Here is a 23,054-nt window from a genome sequence, read left to right on the forward strand (position 1 = left end):
GTGACGGTCCTTATAAGCGCGAGCCGAAGGGGCGCGAGGAGAGAGAAGTAAGTGGAAGTTTTTTGCGGGGTTAAAAATGCCGCTCGAAATCTACCTGGATCTGATCTCCCAGCCATGCCGCTCTGTCTATATTTTCGCGAAGAAGAACAACATCCCGTTTGAATTTAAGAAGATCCTGCTGTTTAAAGGTACCGTTACAGTTTTTGTGGCTCTACGTCACTCGGCCGGGAAAGTATTTCGGCTAAAGAAAGGGTCACTTTGACGCGGTGTATTTCTTGTGGGCAGTGTTGTTAAAGCTATTTTAAAAATGTAATAAGCTAAGCTACTATAGTCATTCTACAAAAAAATAAAGCGCATATATATGAAAGCTATACATCAGGGCAGGGGCACCGTACAGCGGAGGGAAGTTAGGGAGGCTCGATGGGCCCCATGAGTGGCTGCGGCCCCGAAAAAATTGGAACATAATCCGATTGTTCTGGGTTGGGGGCCCGGCAAAATATGCTTTCCTGGAGCCAAAAATCTGTATCAGGTACAAGGAGCAAGCGACACTATAAGGTTCATAGCAGGAGCATCTTAACTACACTGATGCTGCTTTAAAATGTAGCTGAATCTCTGATTTTTGTTTGAAATAATATTGACCTCCCAAATACTAAAACAGAGTATTCGGCGTTAGATTCTCAGTTTTCTGGAGCGAATTATTTGAATGTTGGCAAGATAGATTGAAGATTGAAAATTGAAAAAAGCTTGATGACCGGCGGACCTCACTGGCCGAAGGTCGCTATTCGGTTATGAAAGCAGCAACGCTTAGACCTCGCTACCTGAAAATGATGTTACACAAATGGCTTCGCTGTTTGTGTCCACGACACTGCCCAGCAGGTCTTTGGGGTATTTGCAAAAGTAACTGGACGACTTCCAAACCCATTGTTGCGATATTATGACGTACAGGAATCGTGGCTATGAATGAGGAATCTGATAGGAAAGCAAAGAAAGCTCTACACTCGCATTATGCAAATATTACTTTTTTACCAGCTAGACTTGTTTTTAGATTGATTTTTTTTTTTAGATGTGAACTTTCCTTTTCACTGTGATTAGGGTTAACCTTGTATTTTCACTTCTCCATCAGGGGAACAATACAGTGAAGAATTCGGGAAGGTTAACTATTTCAGGAAAGTGCCCGCCATTAAAGATGGAGACTTTACTTTGTCAGAAAGGTGAGACTTGTGCATGACAAAATTAAGCCATAGAACAAAATTTTTACAGTGCAAATGTTGCTTCTGACTGGGTAACAACACCTGATTTGCAGCATTGCCATCTTAACTTATCTGGCGGAAAAGTACGGGACCCCAGACCATTGGTACCCAGCAGACCTGCAGACCCGGGCTCGAGTTCATGAGTATCTGTCATGGCAGCACAGTGGAATGCGAGGAATTGCCGGCAAGATCTTATGGCTCAAGGTCGGTATTGGAAATTAATAGCATTGAGGCTGTATTTAAACAAATAAAATTTCATGAATTTATACCTTTTAAGTCATTCCTTTTGCAATATACAAGAACAATTAAATACTAAATGGTACATTCTGTATTTTAGCTGATGATTCCCAAGGCATTTCAGATGGATGTTCCTAAGGAAAGGATGGATTCTGCAATGGAGGACTTGGAGGGATCACTCACGGCCTTCGAAGAAAAGTTCCTGCAGGACAAGCCTTTTATTGCTGGGCAGAAGATCTCACTGGCAGACTTGGTGGCCATTGTGGAAATCATGCAGGTGGGGCAAATTACACTGAATTTGTTTAAAATGAAATGTTATGAGATGCAACAGTGACACAGGTAATGTGTCTTGGATCCTGGGTTCAATCCCCATTGTACCACATTATTAATCTATTATTATCTATGGTCCAGGGCGTGCAAATCTAGTTCTAAAGGCAGTTTCAGAAATTTCAAGTCACATGGGCGGTATATGACTCTGTGAGTTAGGACTCTGTACCCTGTGATCAGAATGTCACTAGTTGAAGTCCCATGGCTGACAGAGTGGTTTCGCCTTTGGGTCCATGAGCAAGGCTCCTAAGCCCTCACTGCTCCAGGGACTGCCTGACCCTGCCCTCTCACATTTGTCAGTTTGCATAAGTGGCTGCTAAATTAATACATGGTAATGTAATTTAAGAATACATCAAAGTTCTGTGTGAGAACAGACTGTTTGTTTCAACCCTCACTCTCTGAAACACTGACGCTGCTGTTTTTATGTGCCTTAGCCACTAGGTGCAGGTGTGAACGTGTTCGAGGTCAGGCCGAAACTGAGTGCCTGGAAGGACCGAGTTCGGGCAGAGATCGGGCCAGCTCTGTTTGACGAAGCCCACCAGATGATCTTTAACGCAGAGGAGATGTCAAAGACCATCGACCCCAGTGCGAAGGAAATATTCAAGCCCAAGATCAAAAAGATGTTCCTTTGAGTCCATTGCTAGGTTCTTGTACAGTCTGCTGTATACTGCTTTATCTCTCACAACCAAATACCATTTGTGTTTATGCATTAACCTGCAATGGTGCCAAAATTTGATTTGATTACCCCTATACTGTCTTATATATTATTTACTCCATAAATACTTTTTCTGTATTTGGCATTATAAGAGATCAGACGGACATAAAACCCCTGTTTTTTGGTCATAAGGCTTTGAAGGGATAGCAAGGTTAGGTTAAGAGATGCCATTTTGGGTGGTAATTTCAAGGGCATGGAGTATAACTGCAGTTTTGACTTTCATCCTAAAAATCTATTTGTCATCTTGCTTTTGTTTAAAATGATCAACCATCAGGTAGTTTGTATTTGCACGTAGTCCTTTGGCATTTAGTTACATGGGAGTTTGTCATTTTAAAAGATCATCTTTAATGGGGAAATACATGTAAGTCACAGCATTCACACCAAGATTTCATGGAATTTTTCTGGCCGAAAGAAGGGGTCAGAGCAGATTAAATTTCACCCAGATATTTCCTGTGTTCACAATGCTTTAAGTACTGTGATATGTGCAACTTTTCCACTTAATGAAGGAAAAAGAATTTGCAGCTGTTGAATAATAGTAACATAATTGCTTTTATGAAGCCATTCTGTATTTTTTTCTGATACTATGTAATTTCTAATAAACAAGCGGCATTTCTTAACAGGTATTAAAGTATGTTTCAGTACTTAAATGTATCTAAAAGTATGCATATTACAGAATTTATAAGGTGGTGGGTAAATTGCATCTAAAACCATATAACTATATACACTCTGTTCTGTTACACATTAATGGATCTCAATTTTCTGAAACTCATTTTAAATGCTAGTGAACTTTGACTTGAGATAATACTGCGCAGTCTCCTATTGTTGACTCAAACGTAAAACGTAAACTGTTTATTAACCTTGAATTCATAGTGCTTTAGAAGATTTTTTATGGCAGTATTTTGTCCAGCAAACTAAACTCCGGTTTACCTAAATAGCTACTTTGGCTATGTTTTGTATAACTCCTATTTTATAAAGAAATATTAATGGACAAATTCATGTAAGAAACTTTACTCCCAAAAAGCGATACACTTCTCAATAATTCAATGAAGGACTTATACCAATTTCATAATATACCATTTAGTGTCAAACAACTTGCAGGCTATTAGACAACTGAATAATTTCAAGTACAACGCTTGAGATGAAAATCCACCAGTGCACCAAGGCTTGTGACTGAATTTAGCACCAGTGGTTTATATTATATTATGCAAAACATTATTGTGTGTGTGTATATATATATATATATATATATATATATATATATATATATATATATATATATATATACACACACACACACACACACACACACCACGCCTTTCATTTGCTGCTACATTATTATTCTTAGTTGTCGCAGTAATTGTAGTAGTGGAATAACGTTCTGGGGACATCAGGAAAACCGGACACTTTGAACGTTTCCATATACCATTATCGTTATGTTCGGTAAATGTTCCGAGAACAAATAATAAAATTAACTGGGGTAGGCTGTGCTGAGAGAGCGTTGCAAATAAAATATTAAAGTCATTTGGATCCGAAATTCAGCTGTCTAAGTAATGCCCGGGGATATTATTTTCACCGATTTCCGAAGGAGCCATCAGAGTCGGACCAGCTATGAGGAAACTGTGATTCGGATACGCTGATATGCTTCAGGCTAAAACTATCCGGTTTATTACGCTGCTATCTACAACACGTAACAACACCACCGGGTCCCTAAAAGAAAACCAAATCACTACAGTCCATGTCCACCAGTGCTGTGCAATTTATTGTGTTTCTCCCGCTAACATAAACCTACACATATAGGAAATAAAAGTCAAACCATAACTCCAGGGGTAAGCCAGGCCAAAATAACAAACATAATCCCAAAATGTCTCCACCCCAACACACATTCTATACTGACCTAACCAAAAGGAAGAAAAGAAAAGAAAAGACATGCATCTGCCCTATCTCCCTAACTACACAAAAACAAGAACAAAGGAGAAGTACAAATGAGATGGCGCTTACCCCCTTCCAACAATGATGGGCAAAAACTAACAAAGTACAATACAACACAAATATGTGCACAGTGTCACAGGCCAACGCTGGGGAAAACCCTCACAACACAATAGGCATAATGTACCAAAGCACAACAGAGAAAACAAGCACAATCCTCTCTCCTCGGTCTTCTTCTTCTGACCTTTATCATCTCTCTCTGGACTTCCTTCCACCACGCCTCCAGATGTCATATCGCCCCCTACAGGACAGGAGAGGAACAGGTATCGAGGAAAAGAAGGAAAGAAAATAACGGGCAAGCCCGTAACACCTCCCCACCAAAAACGGAACTGCTCGCAGTTTACTGTCCATATACCCGTGATAGGGCATCAGCAACAAGATTCTCAGTCCCCTTTTTGTGCACAATTGACAAGTTAAATGGTTGCAGAAACAGCGCCCAGCGCATCAAACGTTGGTTTTTATTACTCATTCTGTGGATAAAAACTAAAGGGTTATGGTCAGTATGTACTAATATGGGTCCAACATGAGAGCTTAAGTACACATCAAAATGCTTAAGGGCTAGAACCAACGCTAGAGCCTCCTTTTCAATGGTACTATAGTTCAATTGGTGCTTATTGAACTTCTTGGAGTAAAAACAAATAGGATGGTCCACACTTGACTCATCCTCCTGCATTAACACAGCACCAGCGCCTGTGTGAGAGGCATCAATGTCCAATTTAAAAGGGCAGGTAAAATCAGGAGCTGCCAATACAGGTTCACTGCAGAGCAAGGACTTCACGTTGTCAAAGGCCTCCTGGCAGAGTCCCGACCATGCAAACACAGTGTCCTTTTTCAGCAAGTCAGTCAAGGGCAACACAACAGAGGCAAAATTCCTACAAAACGGCCGATAGTATCCAACCATCCCAAGAAACCTTCTCAGTTCGCGTTTTGTACGAGGTTTTGGATAACTCGTAATCGCACACACTTTATCAGCTAAGGTGCGAACTTTTCCTTGACCTACCTCTTTCCCCAAGTAGGTTACTGTAGCTTTAGCAAACTCACACTTTGCCAGGTTGAGCGTTAAACAGGCCACATCAAGCCGTTGGAATACCTGCTGGAGAGTTGCTATATGGTCTGACCAAGACCTGGAATACACTACCACATCATCAAGATAGGCAGAACAGTCTGTCACTGGGCCCAGCTAGGCCTGGACGATATGGCAAAAATTTATATCACGATATATTTCTTAATTTTGGTCGATACGATATAATTCCGATATCGATATGGGTAATATTAAAAAGCCTCAGGAAAAAACTGCCGAGGACACGCACAATGGTTGTCTGCAAACTGAATTTGCAAAGTCTATAATACCTCCAGGCTCCTCCTATTAAAATTATATAATTTTTTTTTAAAATAAAAACAGTACAAAAAAAAAAAGGTTCACTTTTTTTTTGTATTTAGCCTTTACAAACAAGAAATGTGAAATAAACTATCAAATAAATAAAACTCTCAGACTCAGCTTATTAACAATAATATATTTCCATTTAAACTAGAACAGGCTGATTATTCATATACAGTCGAACCCGGTTATGTCGCCGGCCTAGGGGGTTGCCAAAAAGCGTCGAGATAACCGATGATCGAGATAACCGAAAACCAATATGGCAGCAATATATTAGCATGTGCTTGAAATGTATTTATGTGCGTTAATAACTGAGAATGTACATGCACGGGTTTTTGGCATTGCCGCGATTTGTTTTACGCGATCGGCATGCTATAAATATGTACATACATCGGGGCCGGTTCTAGACATGCATATATGAGGGGGCAGACAGAAATGTGAAGGGGGCACATGGTGGCGACAAAGGCGGGAAAGGGGTGGGGTGGTGCTCTGGATAACTGTTTTTGTCATGTAATTGGATTGCACGTTGTCAGGCCTCTGCCCTAAGACCTGTCCAACTTGGGTGTCCCACCTGAAGGCTAAGCTTCTGCTGGTGTAGCTCTTAGGGTCACTGAGGCACGCAAAGCCCCTGACCACAGTAAGGTGGCAATCCCACAGGGGGAAAACTGAAAAGTAAAACAAAAAATAAAATAAAATATTCCTCATCAGATTAAAAACAAGACATTTACCTTAATTGGATGGCCTATATCAAACATATTTGAACCCAACAAAACACTTTTCACTATTGCCAATATTACCAAAACTAAAAAGGGTAGGCTAAGTTATGAAAAAGAAAAAATCAATTCACCGAGTCTTGAAATATAAAACTGAAAAATAGGATCGGTCAGGGTTCATTTCACTACATGTTGTACTTGTTATAACTATGTATGTGACGAATAAAGAATCTTGAAATCACAACGAACAAGTCGCTCAATGAGAATGAATGACGTAACCGACTGGCTAAGCTGCTTCTAGCGCCAAGGTGGTTCAAATGGTACGATCCACACTAGGGGTGTCTAAAATCGTTTTACATAAAATTTTCCTACAAGGTGAGGTTCTTTCTTAAAAAAAAAAAAAAACAACAAGAAAAATGTTAATACCCCCCCCCCCAAAACTGCTATTTTTGTCTATTTGGGGGGGGTCGTGATCGGGGGGTACTGGGGGGTACAGTACCCCCCGATCAAGACCCCCCCCAAACAGACAAAAATAATTCGAACCATGATCTCACTAATCACTATGATTTTGACGAGAGAGATTGCTGTTTCCTCCAAACCTTCCGCAATCACGCAGCTCATTTCGCTTTGCCCTGCCTACTGAGAAACTGGCTCATTTGCATACTAACAGTGATTGGATGTTTAGCTGGGGGGAGGGTGAGTGGGGGATCTGCCGAGTGCTGCGTGAGCCCGCGCACAAACAGAACGCGGAGGGAAAGAGCGAACAAGAAGTGAAACTTATCATCTCGTTTGTGCCTTTTTCAGTGGATTTTTCAGCTACTGTAGTAAATCTTGTCCATATTCAGTTTGTGGGTAATTATTATTTTCTTCCTCAACTTCTAAAAGTTTGATTTAAGGGGGCAGGACGTTTGCTTAAGGGGGCGTTGCCCCAGCGTAGAGCCGGCCCCGACATACATGTTGGCTAACAAAAGGCATACCACCAACTAACAGCAGAGATTTACCAGTAAACAATAAAAACCACCGTCGTTTCTTGATACAAACCTTTAATTATATTCTCCAACATTGAAAACACAAAGATCGCTCACAAAATCACAAAAAACCTGCGGGGTGTACTGTAGTTCGTTTTCACAAAAAGCTAACCAGTGTCAAAATTAAATTCACGAGTCATTTCCCTCTGACGCAGCTCTGAAAAGTATCATACACGTGGTTACTATGGTTTCTTTACAAAGTCTAAAATGCTTTGTTGCTTTTGCTTTTAACAGTCTGCTTAAACAAATGCTTCAATATTATTTATGCTGTCTAAAAAAGTTTTACCTGGATCACGTTTCACAGCTGCGTTGTTCAGCAAATTACCATGCAAATGCGATTTGAATACGCGCTGTTTAGCACTTGTGATACATGTAAATGTATATCGAAATATCGGAAATGTGTTTAAAAATCGTATCACCGTTATCGAAAAAAAATATATCGCGATATATATTGATATCGAATTATTGTCCAGCCCTAGGCCCAGCACCAAATTCATGAGCCGCTGGAATGTTGCCGGGGCATTCCTGAGCCCAAATGCCATAACTGTGTACTGGAGGAAAGCATCAGGTGTAACAAAAGCAGAAACATTAGAGGCAGTTTCAGTTAGTGGAACTTGCCAGTATCCCTTCAAAAGATCCAGCTTGGTCACAAACTTAGCTGACCCCACACGATCTACACAATCCTCCATACGAGGTAAAGGATAAGAATCAGGAACGGTCACAGAATTGACCTTTCTGTAATCAGTACAGAAACGGAAAGTGCCGTCGGGTTTAGGCACCAGTAAACAAGGGGAGCTCCAAGGGCTCTGGCTCTGCACAGCCAATCCATTTTCTAACAGATAATCCACTTCTATGGACATGATCTGACGCTTATGTGGATTCACACGGTAAAAATTCTGTTTAACTGGAGATGTAATGGACACAACAATATCATGTTTAAGAACTGTGGTCTGACGTGGCACATCAGTAAATAGATCAGGGAAACTATTCACTAAGTTTCTCACATCCTCACACTGTTCTGCTGATAAATGAGCCAACAACTGGTCTAGGTTGTCCAGCATCTCAGTATTTTTCATTCTGGCAGTTAAAACAGAGACCTCACAAGGCACATCTCTGTGATCCTCAGTATCACTGTGCAACATTGACATAGCAAGGACAGGCTGGGCAGTCTCTGACATCACAGCAGCAGTACGAGTAGAATATAATTTCAACATGTTAACATGGCATGTTCTGGTTTTTCGTTTCCTATCAGGAGTGGAGATCACATAATTTGTAGGGCTAATCCTAGTTCTAACCAAATAAGGACCGGAGAACCTTGTGTGAAGAGAGGAACCAGAGGAGGGTAACAACACCAATACTTGGTCACCTGGATGAAATTCACGAACAACAGCACGCTGATCATACCGTCTCTTCATCCTCTTTTGAGAGGACAAAAGAGCCTGGTTAGCAGCCTCACATGCAGCCTGTAACCTGTCCCGAAATTTCTCCACATAAGAAAGAACATCCATCTGAACTGGCTTTTCCGCCAACAACTGGTCTTTAAAAAGCTTTAATGGGCCCCGCACAGAGTGCCCAAATACCAGCTCTGCTGGGCTAAAACCAGTTGATTCCTGCACCATTTCGCGCATTGCAAACATAAGCAGAGGCAACCCCTCATCCCACTCACGTCCACACTCCAGACAAAAAATCCGTAGCCGGGTTTTTACAGTCTGATGGAATCTCTCCAGAGCCCCTTGTGACTGTGGGTGAAACGCAGAAGATGTCACATGCTCAATCTTTAAGGTTTGTAGTATCTGAGCGAACAATTTTGATGTAAAATTAGAACCTTGGTCGGACTGAATGATCTTTGGTAACCCAAACATAGAGCAAAACTGCAGTATAGCTCGGGAAACAGACTTGGCAGTGATTGTCCGCAACGGAACCGCCTCAGGAAATCTTGTAATCATGCACATTATTGTAAGTATGTATTGCTTTCCAGATTTCGTTTTCGGGAGAGGTCCCACACAATCAATCAGCAAACGATCAAATGGCTCTCCCACAACAGGTATGGGATGGAGAGGAGCCTTAGGGATGACCTGGTTAGGTTTTCCCACCACTTGACATGCATGACATGTCTTACAATAATTAACCACATCAGCCTTCAGCCCAGGCCAAAAGAAATGATGAAGGATGCGCTGGTAGGTCTTGTTAATACCTAAATGACCTGACATCACATGATCATGCGCCAGTTCCAACACATAGCGCCTAGAAACAGCAGGTACAACAATCTGGTGAACACTTTCACCAACAACACCACGGAGAGGGGTCCACTTCCTACACAGCAAACCATCAAGCACATAATATCCACATGGACACTCATCTAATTTGTCCTGTTCCACCACTGATGAGAAGAGGCGCAAGATGGTTTGGTCCTCTCTTTGGGCCTTACAGAATTCCTCTCTCCGAACAGGCAATGCCAAAGATCCTGTAAACAGCTCCTGGACAGTAGTCTTCACCTGTCCCTTAGAACCTTGTGAGTCCACAACTGGCCTGTTCCCACGATCCAAAGCATTTTTTTCAGTTGCATCGAATACACTGGACAACTCCAGATCATCACCATACTTCCTTGCTTGAGCACGGGTCAACACACAAGTGGGGAAAACAGAGGGGTACTCCCTTGTTAGACCATCATTAGCCCTAACCGGGATTGTAATAACCTCTGGCAGGGGAAACACTTTCCCACCAGCCACATCGTTTCCCAAAATTATGTCAACACCCTTGACAGGGAACTCACTCAGAACTCCCAACCGAGTGAACCCAGAAAACAAAGATGAAGTAAGAAAGGCCTGATGCAAGGGCACCCTTAATAGATTCAAACCAATACCTCGCACAATCACATGTGAACCACAAAAGGACTTATCAGTGAAGTCAAGAACTTTGTCCAACACAAATGACTGGGCTGCCCCAGTGTCCCGCAGTATCCTAACAGCAACAGGTACCTCAGCTTCAGAAACCGATAAAAACCCATCTGCAATAAATGGCTTGAATGTCTCCTCAAAATCAGTCTTATAACCTTCAACATCCACACTACCAACAGGCTTAGGCAGTGATAGCTTATTCCAAGCCTTACAGTCGGCAATTAGATGGTCTGGCTTTTGACAATAGAAACACAATCGCCTCCCCCGAACACCAAAAGGGAGGCCAGGTTGAGAAGCACCAACTTCTCTCTGGTCCCGTTTAACTGACGGGACAAATGCTTTAGCTGGTATATGTCCCCTGGGAGTTTGGTCACGACCATGTGCAACAAAAACAGACCGGCCACTCGACACAGACTTAAAAACTGTTTTATGCGTCAGCACGAACTCATCAGTCAGCACCGCTGCATCAGATAAGGAGGCCGCTTTTTGCTCATTCAGATGCACCACAATTAGCTCTGGTAGGCAGTCCTTAAAATCCTCTATCAAGATGAGCTCTTTTAGCTGCTCCATAGTAGCCACCTTAGAAGCACTACACCACTTATCAAATAACACTGCCTTTTCACGGGCAAATTCTACATATGTCTGATGGGCAGATTTTCTGTGTGAACGAAACTTCTGCCGATATGCCTCAGGCACAAGCTCATATGCACGAAGCACCGCTGTTTTTACCACCTCATAATCCAAACTCTGTTGTATACTTAAAGAAGAACAAACCTCTTGTGCCTTCCCAACTAACTTGCTTTGCAAAAGCAAGGACCACATGTCCTTTGGCCAGTGTAGGGTTGCAGCTACACGTTCGAATGCAGTAAAGTAGGAGTCAACCTCTGATTCTCTGAATGGTGGCACTAATGAAACATGTTTACTTACGTCGAAGACTGGATTGGGAGCAGTGTGGGGTGTCTGCCCTCGGACAGCAGTCTCTGCCGCCACAGTGCGATAACGCAATAGCTGCGTATCATATTTCTGGCGTTCAATCGCCAGCTCCAACTCTTTGAGCTTTATTGCAGCTATGTGATCGAGTGGCACAGGCTCAGCCTTGGGAGAAGACACAGGATCTATGCCTTGACCAGGAGCAATCCCTAGGGACTCCGCCAACGGAGAAGCTTCCGCCCTCCCATATGCAATGCCTGGCTCACTCCTCTCAGGTACAGCAGGCAATATACCTTCCCCAACTAATTTCTCCACAATCAGGCTCCGAATATCAGCCTTCCGTGCACTACGAAGGAAGTCCACATTATAAAACTCAGCCACCATTTCCAACTCGGCCTTTTTACATGAGTGCACAGCCTCCAGAGATGGCTGAAGTACAAATGTCTCCAAAGAGAATGCCATCGTCAGACGAGGTCGCACACGAAACTACAAGGCTGCCAACCAGATGCAAAATCCCACTTAGTCAAAAATCCACAGATGCCAAAAGCCAAAAGGCACTGCCGAACACAAAAGGATCCCGGACGAGCCCCCACTTATTACGCTGCTATCTACAACACGTAACAACACCACCGGGTCCCTAAAAGAAAACCAAATCACTACAGTCCATGTCCACCAGTGCTGTGCAATTTATTGTGTTTCTCCCGCTAACATAAACCTACACATATAGGAAATAAAAGTCAAACCATAACTCCAGGGGTAAGCCAGGCCAAAATAACAAACATAATCCCAAAATGTCTCCACCCCAACACACATTCTATACTGACCTAACCAAAAGGAAGAAAAGAAAAGAAAAGACATGCATCTGCCCTATCTCCCTAACTACACAAAAACAAGAACAAAGGAGAAGTACAAATGAGATGGCGCTTACCCCCTTCCAACAATGATGGGCAAAAACTAACAAAGTACAATACAACACAAATATGTGCACAGTGTCACAGGCCAACGCTGGGGAAAACCCTCACAACACAATATGCATAATGTACCAAAGCACAACAGAGAAAACAAGCACAATCCTCTCTCCTCGGTCTTCTTCTTCTGACCTTTATCATCTCTCTCTGGACTTCCTTCCACCACGCCTCCAGATGTCATATCGCCCCCTACAGGACAGGAGAGGAACAGGTATCGAGGAAAAGAAGGAAAGAAAATAACGGGCAAGCCCGTAACACCTATACATCCCATTCTTGGACGGGACACACTCTCCCCTCATAATGCTTTTGAGTATTTGGTGTGATTATCTTAAAACCACACCCGATTCGCGTGCGTGGGTCTGTTTCCTGATCAGTTTTGTAAAACGCGGAAATCCACTGACTTCCATGGGCAATTCGCAAGGGGAAAAGGGGGAAGTTCAATCAGATGTGTTAATTACCTCCAAGACTGAATAATACGAAATAATATTAATACATAATAGAGACTGGAAAATAGTGGGCAGACATGTCCCAAGATGGGGGGTGTTACACTTGGATATGGACGTGTTTTTTTGAGTACTCGACACCAAAAATACTGCTGATCCGAAGCAGGAAAGTAGGAGCGATCAACCGATTTATTCAGGCTGTAATCATTGGATACGTGATCGGGTAGGTTTGTACTTTAAAATAGTGGCGGGGAAAGAAAACACAATCTATACGTAAATTCAGCCATATTTTTACAATAAAATGATAGAATCTAATTCTAAATCCACATTCAGGTGGCACAATGCAAGCAAAATCCTAGCTGTAAATACGTAACGTTTACTTTTAAGCGTTTGGTTGAAATTAGATACTGTAGGAGAACCAAACGTCGCTGCTTAATCTCTTTTTTTAGCACCTAGTTTCTCCCAGTCATTGACTTAATAGCCCGACTTTTCTGCTGTGTACTGAGGAACGATTCTTACACGTTGTTATTCAGTAGAGTGTTTAATGCTGACACGTTTAAATCTGTTACATTTCGAGGATACATACAGGGTTGTCAACTTTGGTCAGCTGGCGCTCGCATTTACACGTATACGTAAGAGTTTTATTACCTTCTAAGTAGACCGTAGGACTTGCAAACTACCTCAACGCTTTAGATGTGGCTCATTTTAGATTTATAATGGAATAATATAGATTTCTTGCCTGTGCGTGAGAGTCTGAACGCGTGATTGTCACGCCAGATGCGTGTGAGCTGGCGGCCGTGTAATTGGTGATCGAGGGGAACCTATAGACTGCGAGCGCCGGAAATTTGGTCTCTGACGACTCCCGCCTGCTTGGATTGGAAACCAGCCGCTTTCTTTTTAGAAGTGTAGGGTGGATATTTTCAGACTGTAACTTTACCCCTATCTCCCCCTGTGTCATTTGCATAGGTATGTATGTGTGCTGAAGAAAGGCTACCAGGAGACTGACACTGTTTTGAGCTCTGTCACCACCAAGGTCAAGGGCATTGCACTGACAAACACCACAGCAATGGGTCTGCGTGTTTGGGACGTGGCTGACTACGTCATCCCCCCTCAGGTACCAACTAAACCCGAGAAGGAGGTAGAATATCTGCTATCTTGTACCCCCAGCCCAAGCCCAGCACCCACTCCTGGTGTCTAGACTTTGCCATCTGAGGTGGGGGTCACTGGCGGTGAAAATCTGTGCGATTAACAGTTGTAAGTTAACTATTTTCAGGCCACCAGCTCAGTACACAAGTCAGCAGAGAATGATTCAGCACTGTCCGGTCTGAAGCTTTAGACTATAGTGTCATAACGTCTAGTAATATTGATGATAATTTAAATGAAAAATGTTGCCATTGCTTGAATTGAAACTTGGAATGAAGGCCGGGCCAAAGCTCACTGAAAAACTACGCTCTGGAGGTGTTCCTGCGGAAGTGGAAGTGGCTCAGACCAGCTGTGTCTGAATCATTACGTCCTTCACCATGTTCAGCCATGTCACGCTGTTTATGATTTACTTTCATACTTTGCTTTTTAACCTGGTCCTCGGGGATTTCCCAGGCAGTCCACATTTTTGCTCCCTGTCACCTCCATACTGGGGGCTGGGAGAGAGTGAAAACCTGTTCTGCTGGATGGGGTCCTGGGGGGGGGGGGGGCTCCCCTAAGACCAGTTTGAGAAACACTTTCTTTAGAAATACTGGTCATTTCTAGATGCATAAGAATTGGTTGGTGCCCTTTAACTATACATTAATGGACCCTCTAAATGGGTTACTTTGAAGGGTTATTGACCCCTTTTCTGTTTTTCATAACTGGCTGGAATATGATACAGAAGATTTAATCTATTATCATCATCATCATCATTATTATTATTTTTTGCAAAACTTGAGAAAATAACTTTGCTTCTCTCCATACCCCCACACACTGCTTTTACAGTTACGTGCCGTAAGTTTAGGAGGATGCCTGCAGGTCCTTCGGACGTCCTGCCCACTCGCCGATTGGTCAACCGCCCCCTCGACTCCGCCCTCTGGACCTGACCCCGCCTCCCTTGCCCTCGGAGCAGTTTCCGGTTCATCGGCGGAAGAGATCGCCGCTTCGTCCCTTCGTCTGCCCGCTACTTGCTTCTCGCCTGCTAGCTCGCTCTCCGTTCGCTTTACTTTGTTTGATTGATTGTGTATGACTGTTTTGCCCTTGACTTTCGATTTTCGCCTCGCCCTTATTTGTACTTTCGCTTTGGTTTTTGACTGCTTGCTTGGTTTTGGACTTTCGCCTGTGTTTCGACTTCGCCTCTCGGTTCTCCCCTTTTGATACATTTGCTTTGGCTTTGTGTTCACTAGGTGTGTAGGGAGTGTCTGCCTTTTTGTTTTCGTTAATGTGGGGATTATTGTTTGTTTGGTCAGGGAGATAGATTTAGGCATTGTTGTTTCGTTTCACCTTTTTTCTTGTGTTCGCTTAGGTAGCTCAGCTTGTGGTGATACTCGGTAGATGTGCTTTTGTTTGTTTCTTTGGCCTTTGTCACTCCTGACGTTCGTTACACCTAGTGTTTGTACTGTGTTTGTGAAACTATAAAAAAAGACTCCCTTTGTGTCCCGTGTTCCCTTCTCCTAGCCCTAGTTGTCCTGTCCTCCCCAATCCCTCCTTCCCTTTCACTTTGTTGCGCTCCAACCCTAGACTGGACCGTAACAAAATTGGGGGCTCGTCCCTTCCTTCTTTCCTTTTCGTGCTTGTCTGGCAGATTTTTTTTGTGTGGGGGGGTGTTGTGGTAATTGCAGTAATGGCCCAGTTCGACCTCGTTGCTTTCACCCTTTACCCCACACTCGAACAATTTGAGTGCCGCAAGGATGATCTGCTACAAATTGCAGACTTCTTTAACATTTTGGTTCCCACTGAGGCTTCCAAGCGGGTTGTTAAGAAAATTCTGCTCGATGAATTAGTTCAGCAAGGTATACTGCCTGAGTTGGGTGGATCCCCTAGTGTTGCTGCCACCCCGATTCGGATATCTGCTGTAGTGGAGGCCAGCAGCAACGATCCAGGGAGTGGACACCGCATGGATCTTGGAGATCCCCGCTCTACCAGGGAGGACCTGCTGCTGACAATTAAGTTACGGGAGCTCGAGCTTGAGATCAAGAGACAGGAGCACCAGGCTCAGCTACTCCGTGTCCAGGCTATGGAGATTGAGGCTGACAAAGAGCTGGAGTTACGACGGTTGAGCATGGGCGATCAAAAACCGATGCCTCTTCCGCGTAAGGTACCCACACCAGGTACGACTCCACCAGCAGCCCGCTCCGCCCGAGACCAGGCCGATGCCCTAGACCAGGGGTGTCCAGTCTTATCCGCAAAGGGCCGGTGTGTATGCGGGTTTTCGCTGCAACTCCCTAATTAGATTACTAATTAGAGGACTGATTTGCTGAAGAGTCCTCACACCTGGGTTTGAACAGCTGACCTACAGGTTATCCCAAAAACCTGCATACACCCCGGCCCTTTGCGGATAAGATTGGACATTGTAACAGCCAGAGTATAGCAGAGCATTACCAGTTGGCGCCACACGGTGACGCCCCCTTTTTTATTTTGTCACTGCGTATCACTTTTAACCCCAAGTCGACTTCCTTGACTCCAGTAATGTGGACGCTGGTGAACGCTACAGACCACGAACGTTTTGTATTATTCTGCATTCTTCTTATTTTGCTGAAAGTAATAGTTTATATGCCGTGAGACCTGGCTTATATGGTCTGTATCTGCGAATAAACGTGCGATGTGGAAATCCCTCCACTTTGTCTCCTGCCTCGCTGTTTTATTCCATTACCGGAGTTGTACTACTAGCTTCGTGGCTTGGCTTCCCTCCATCAACACGTTACAACTGGCGCCCGAACATCGTTCGCTGGACCTCGCCTGAGCACGCGAAGAAGGACTGGACAGGACCGGACTGCTTTGTGCTTTTCTCCACCGTGGGAGTCCGTGTGAGAGTGTATTTTGCCGTCCTTTTCGACGCACGTGTGCCTTTCTGCTAGAGCTAAAACTACCGTGATTGCTGTTGTGAGTACGGGATCTCGCCTCGTGTCCGCGGCCGGGATGTGTGTGTGTGAACTTCACGTTGCCTCCCTGCCTGCCGAATGCATTGGATTTGTGTCTGCTGCTGAACGCTCGGTGAATTAGAGAGGACCATTAAAGCTAAATAATTTTCCCTTGGATCAAGCGTGTTCAAACCCCAGCCCCTTTTTTTTTTTCTCTCTCTTTCCTTTTTATTCCTGGGGATTGCTGACTATTCTGTCGTCGAGTGAACTGACCTTTCTCTCTTGGAGTATTTCGGAGGACCATGTGAGTTTAAAAAAAAAAAATTGGATTGAGCTAAATGTATCTGAAGTTTTGAGTGCCTGTATTGAGCCACTGTAGTATCACATTTTCTGTGACTTTCTCATATGGCCATACTCTCTGGTATTTAAGGCGTTTGATGCGCGTGTTGTTCATATGCAGTGCTATATGTATTCTAGTAGAGTTTTTGTTATTTAGTCTTAGGTTGAGCAGTTATATTACTCTTGCTCCTTAACAGTGGTAAAGCTGATTTCATAGTGGGTATTTGTCTTAAAAGTGCTGATAATGGCAACTCGCCCAAAAACACAAGCTGATGATCCTGACTCTGACCCAGACATGGACCTTATAAGTTTGACTGGGTACACTGTCCCCCACCGCACTGCTGCGGACCTCGAAGACCAAGTTCAGGATCTGCAGTCAGAGGTTGAAAGGCTACGTGAGTGTTTGAGCGACTCGCTGGAACTACAGCGCGGCTTACTTAAACGGTGGGATGAAATCCACTCTGTTAGTCCCGGCACTCAGCAGCCGAGCCCAACCCCCATGGCCACTTCAACCCCATTCACACCTGCTGTAACCAAATTGGGCCCCGCACCAGATTCTGGTGCTCAAGGTGATCACTCAGGCTCTTTTCTGCGGCCCGCTTCACTTGAGTTGAGCAACACATCTAGAGTGATCGCTGCTGCATTACATCATGCAAAGCTCGAGCCCCTTGTGTTTGCTGGTGATGGTAAAGTGCCCCCTGAAGACTGGTTGCAGGCTGTCAACACCTACAGAGCTTCGCTGAACTTGACGGACATGCAGATACTACGCGAGCTGCCACGTTTCCTTGCAAAAGAGCCAGGTAAATGGTTTAAAGCACTCAGTTCACATGTTACCACATGGGCCCAATTCTGTCAGCTGTTTAAAACTGTTTTTCTACCGTCTGACCTCCAAGAACGTGTCCTGAGAGGCATTCTCGACCGTGTCCAAGCACCGCTGGAGCCCCTACCAACATTCGTAGCTCACATGTTGGGGGAGTTTAATAAATGAAGGAGCCCACCACCTGCACAAGAGCAGATTGAACTGATATGTAAACATTCTTTGGAAAAATATAGAGTTGCACTGTATGGAGCCCCTATCCCCTCAGTGATGGACCTGTTACTGCGTGCACATGAACTCCATGCAGTCCTGGGGCCAAGTAGACGCCAGTCTCCCCCCCCCCATTTGAGGAGAAACCAGGATACTGAGCCCCATTGCTATAAATGCTCTCGCCCTGGGTTCACGTCTCGCACCTGCCCAACCTGCAACACTGCATCACGGGTGCCACCATTTCCTAAGTCGCAGCCTGTAACAAATTACTCATCCCCAACACCTGTGTCCACAGATGTAGGTGTGCCACGCGCCGAGGCAGACAGCTTGTCTTTTGTCACACAACCTCCATCCAGGCAGTCGGGAAACTTCAGGGGAGGGAGGACATTTCACAGAGGCAATCCTTCCTCCAGACGCTGACTGAGCCTCATCCACTTGCCTCATTCCCACAAGATCAGCACGTCCTATGTCACGTTGAGGACACTGACTCCAAGGCTCCCTGGAATACACCACTGAGAACTAAAGTGAACTTTAATGCTGTGCCTGTGGAAGCAACCTTAGACACGGGCGCTTCACTCTCTGCGGTGCGCGCAGATCTCATCTGTGTTAATGGCTCTTATCCGAGGAAAACGCATCAATGGACAGGTCCAACAGTGAGCCTTGCCAACAATGATTCATGTACCCCGGACGGTGTGACTTGGCTCTCTATTGGCTTCATGGGGAAACGATTCTACCAACGTTTTGCCGTAATCCCTAACCTGTCATCCCCTTTCATCCTAGGCATGGATTTCATGATTCGAGCCTCCTTGACCATCCACGTCCCATCCAGAACCGTCTTAATGGATGACATCCCTTGCCCTGTGGTGGACGAGGATGAAGACTGTGTTGATGAATCATTCGCTGCAGGGGGAGCCATCATGTCACTGGACGCCTTGCAAACCAGTCTCGTGTCCAAAGTCGCCGAGGCAAGCCTGGAGGATGGACAAAAAGCAGCGATGCTCAATCTCCTCACCCAGTTCGACGACATGTTTGATGGTCATCTGGGGCGCACTTCAATGGCGGAACACCAAATTGACACTGGGGACGCGAGGCCCATAAACCTCCCTCCTTATCGCACCTCTCCAACAAAGAGAAGAATCATTGAGGAACAGGTTGAGCAGATGTTACAAGAAGGCATCATCGAGGCTTCCACTGGCCCGTGGGCTGCACCTGTCGTCATTGTTAACAGGCTTGACTCTGACCCAAGATTCTGTGTGGACTATAGAGGCGTCAACCAAGTCACACAAAAGGACTCATACCCCTTACCACGTATTGACGACTCGCTTGACTTTCTGGCGAGGGGACAGTTCATCACGACACTAGACTTAGCACATGGACACTGACAGGTGGCAGTTGCTGAAGAGTAGCGACCAAAGACAGCTTTTATCTCACACCGCTGTCTCTTTCAGTTTCGTGTACTCCCATTTGGTCTCTGCAACGCCCCAGCTACGTTTCAGAGGCTAATGAACACAGTACTGGCTGGTCTCATTTACAAAACGTGCGCTGTGTATCTAGATGATATCGTTGTTGCTTCTCCCACCTTCGAGCAGCATCTAAAGGACCTGGAAGAGGTACTTAAAAGACTCAAAACTGCTGGTCTCTCATTGAAACTGAAAAAATGTCAGTTCTGTCTGAGTGAACTCACATTCCTCGGCTACCGCATCACACCCTCTGGCATAAAACCTGATGAGGACAGAATAGAAGCTGTGACAAAGTTCCAGGAACCATCCACCGTGAAACATGTCAGACAGTTCCTCGGACTGACCGGATACTACCGGCGGTTCGTCCCGAACTACGCTCGCCATGCGGAGCCCCTCCATGCACTCACGAGGAAAGATGTTGTCTTCCGCTGGGATGACAAATGTCAAGAATCCATGGAAAATTTGAAAAAGTTCATCACATCTGCACCCGTCTTAAGATTCCCCGACTTCACAAGACCTTTTTTCATTCACACGGATGCTTGTGACCTTGGGCTCGGAGCTGCACTGATGCAGAAAGACGCAGACGGTCGAGAGGTTGCTGTGGCTTATGCAAGTCGCTCTCTTCACAAAGCAGAAAAGCCATACTCCACCCCAGAAAAAGAGTGTTTGGCTGTGATTTGGGGGCTTGAACATTTCAGACCTTACGTGGAAGGCCTCCATGTAACCATTTTCACCGACCACAACAGCCTCAGGTGGCTCATGTCCCGTCAAAACCCCTCGGGCCGGCTAGCTCGCTGGTCACTGCGACTCCAAGACTTTGATTTCTCAATAGTGCACAAGCCCGGTGCTCGCAACACGGTGCCGGATGCGCTATCACGCAACCCTCTGCCCCTGACTGACGACGCTCCCATGGACCTGTTGCCCGACTACGCTGTTATCGGCAGTTTAGACTTCCGCACTGTACCCCCTGTGCTCTTGACTGATCGCTCGCATTTAAGGCAGCTACAGAATGATGACCCGGACATTGGCCAGCTTCTCAGAAATCTAGAGGTGAATTCGCACACCGACTCAGACATACTGTAAACAGCCCTTCACAGTTTGTTGTTCATGATAGTCTGCTTTTCTACTCTGACCCGAAGGCCAGATGTGGTCTGCATCCTCTGAAAGAACTGAAGCTTTACGCTCCCACATCAATCCGTGGCACCTTGCTGTCCTATTATCATGACCACCCCACTGCGGGTCATCTCGGTTTTTCAAAGACATTAGCAAGGCTGCGGTTGAGATTTTTTTGGCCCAAGATGGCAGCAGATGTGAAGCGATATGTCATGTCCTGCTCAGTGTGTCAGCTCACTAAACCAAGCCAGAGGAAACCGGCCGGCCTCATGGTTCCCATCTCTCCCCGAAAGCCATGGGAATACACTGGAGTGGATTTTGTCGGCCCATTACCCCGGACGGCATCCGGTAACTCGCACTTGCTGGTTTTCGTTGACTATTTCTCTAAGTGGATTGAAGTGTGTGCAGTTAGGGAAGCAACAGCGCAGGTGGCAGCTGGAAAATTTGTTAGTGAGGTGTTTGCAAGGCATGGTGCCCCAACCTACCTGATCTCTGACAGAGGTTCACCCTTCGTCAGTGAGTTGTTCGAACATGTTATTTCCACCCTGGGATCTGTGCACAGGCTCACCACTACCTACCACCCGCAAACAAATGCGACTGAACGTGTTAACAGGACTCTCAAAACTGCCATACGTGCCTATGTCGGGGACAAACACACCGCGTGGGATAAATACCTGTCGCAAATCTGCTTTGCTTTGCGTACAGCCCCGCACGACAGCACAGGCCTCAGCCCCTCCATGATGCTTTACGGTCGGGAGCTTGACACCCCACTTGACCTCATAACAAACCCATCCATTGACGGTGTGGATGATCCGGGTGTGCCGTACCCAGAGACACTCAGGGCCTCTCTGCAGGAAGCTCATGACCACGCAAGAGCGGCTCTTGACCACAGTCACAAAAGACAAAAACACTATTATGACTTGAGACGCCGTCAGGCCTCCTATGCTGTTGGTGACCTTGTTAGGGTTAAGACGCATCCTAAATCTGACTCACAGTCCAACTTTACTGCTAAACTGGCACCCCTGTTCGCAGGCCCACTCCGTGTTAGTCGGAAACTGGGAGATGTCAACTACAGACTGGCTGAGCTGGGCACCGGTGTGGATGCTGGGGTCTTTCATGTTGTTAACTTACAACCTTTCCACACTTGGGACTCTGTTTCCCCCCGCAGGCGCACTGCGGCTGAAGAGCAGACTGGAACTTGGCATCTGGATGACGATGAGCCCATCACCCAGATGGCCAGCCAGACTGACCTCCCTGCTGCAGACATGTGTTTTGACTCGTATGGTGACGCTGACTCTGGCCCAATGCCAGTCATGGACTGTGACTCCGTGGACCGTTCAGCTGTGAGTGTGACTGACTCAAACCCTTACAGCGCTGACCGTTACGACCTCAGACCGAGATGTCGCCCCAGAATCACGTCTGGTTGGTCGGCCAGCAGATGGACAAACTCTTACCATACTGACAGACTTGACCTGTAATAGGCAAGGGTTTGTTATGTCACGTGTGTGTTAAAGATTGAAATTGAATGCACCTTTTACTGTTCAGAGTTATGGTACTATTTTTTTTGCATACCTTGTGTTTACATTGTGTGTCCTACTTTTGGTGGTACAGGTTTTGATAAGATTTAAATTTCCTTGTAGAGTCTTTCTGAGGTCTTTATCTCCTTATGTTTGCTGTGTGGTTCAGGTTTTTATAAGCCACCATTGCAAAAAAAAAAAAAATGAATGACGTTCCTAAAAACTATAAAATTGGGATGTACACTGTACTTATTCACCTGATATGTTTACTACTTATTTCTCTGTTTTATTGTATACTCTGTTCATTGATATGTATATCAGTAGGCTGGTCATTCTGTCTTTCTCTGTGTGTAACGGCTGACTTTTCATCGAGTTCATGTATAGCGAGGTGTTGAGCATAGCTAGGCTGCTTCTTCATCTGTGTACGGCTGAGGTCAGCCTTGTTATTACATTCATCCTTGGGAATGATATAGCGGGAAAGAGAATCGTTCCCTTACCCGAAGTGGTTCCGGACCCTGTGCTATGTGAAAATGATGTAGAGGTGGAACACCCGACGGTGTTTCCTGCGTGTGTGCTTACTCGTGCACAGCGGCGCCAGCTCGCCGACATAGACCTCGAGGACACGTTCATGTTCATGTGCTTGATAAACCTTTGAAGATTGAGTCTGTGACCCCGGTTCCTGA

At 45.2% G+C, this 23,054-nt stretch overlaps 1 protein-coding gene and 2 long non-coding RNA genes across 4 annotated transcripts; 2 read left to right on the forward strand and 1 right to left on the reverse strand.

Annotated features, from left to right (window-relative positions):
- Window positions 1-3,146, forward strand: LOC111842096 (glutathione S-transferase theta-3-like). The gene is made up of 5 exons (XM_072714206.1): window positions 1-188; window positions 1,124-1,211; window positions 1,304-1,454; window positions 1,588-1,764; window positions 2,249-3,146. Exons 1-5 carry the CDS (start codon window positions 77-79, stop codon window positions 2,444-2,446), a joined length of 726 nt encoding a protein of 241 aa, XP_072570307.1. The 5' UTR covers window positions 1-76; the 3' UTR covers window positions 2,447-3,146.
- A 1,115-nt stretch (window positions 3,147-4,261) lies between these two features.
- On the reverse strand, window positions 4,262-13,749 carry LOC140592080 (uncharacterized). Of its 2 annotated transcripts, XR_011992337.1 has the most exons (3): window positions 13,521-13,749; window positions 12,562-12,618; window positions 4,262-4,756 (listed from the first exon to the last, which is right to left on the reverse strand). It is a non-coding gene; the product is annotated as an uncharacterized lncRNA (long non-coding RNA). The 2 variants fall into 2 exon arrangements; XR_011992336.1 differs by lacking the exon at window positions 13,521-13,749 and having other exon boundaries at window positions 12,562-12,673.
- On the forward strand, window positions 12,842-16,673 carry LOC140592079 (uncharacterized). The gene is made up of 3 exons (XR_011992335.1): window positions 12,842-13,095; window positions 13,839-13,986; window positions 14,841-16,673. It is a non-coding gene; the product is annotated as an uncharacterized lncRNA (long non-coding RNA).
- The last annotated feature ends 6,381 nt before the right edge of the window (window positions 16,674-23,054 follow it).

This window comes from Paramormyrops kingsleyae, chromosome 7 (genome assembly GCF_048594095.1).
Source record: "Paramormyrops kingsleyae isolate MSU_618 chromosome 7, PKINGS_0.4, whole genome shotgun sequence".
NCBI classification, from domain to species: domain Eukaryota; kingdom Metazoa; phylum Chordata; class Actinopteri; order Osteoglossiformes; family Mormyridae; genus Paramormyrops; species Paramormyrops kingsleyae.

Bases quoted from the DNA above. Each gene is read 5' to 3' on its own strand.
- LOC111842096 (XM_072714206.1), top strand. From the start codon at position 77: ATGCCGCTCGAAATCTACCTGGATCTGATCTCCCAGCCATGCCGCTCT. The intron at 189-1,123 runs GTACCGTTACAG...CTTCTCCATCAG, and splicing joins GAAGATCCTGCTGTTTAAAG to GGGAACAATACAGTGAAGAA. The intron at 1,765-2,248 runs GTGGGGCAAATT...TATGTGCCTTAG, and splicing joins CCATTGTGGAAATCATGCAG to CCACTAGGTGCAGGTGTGAA.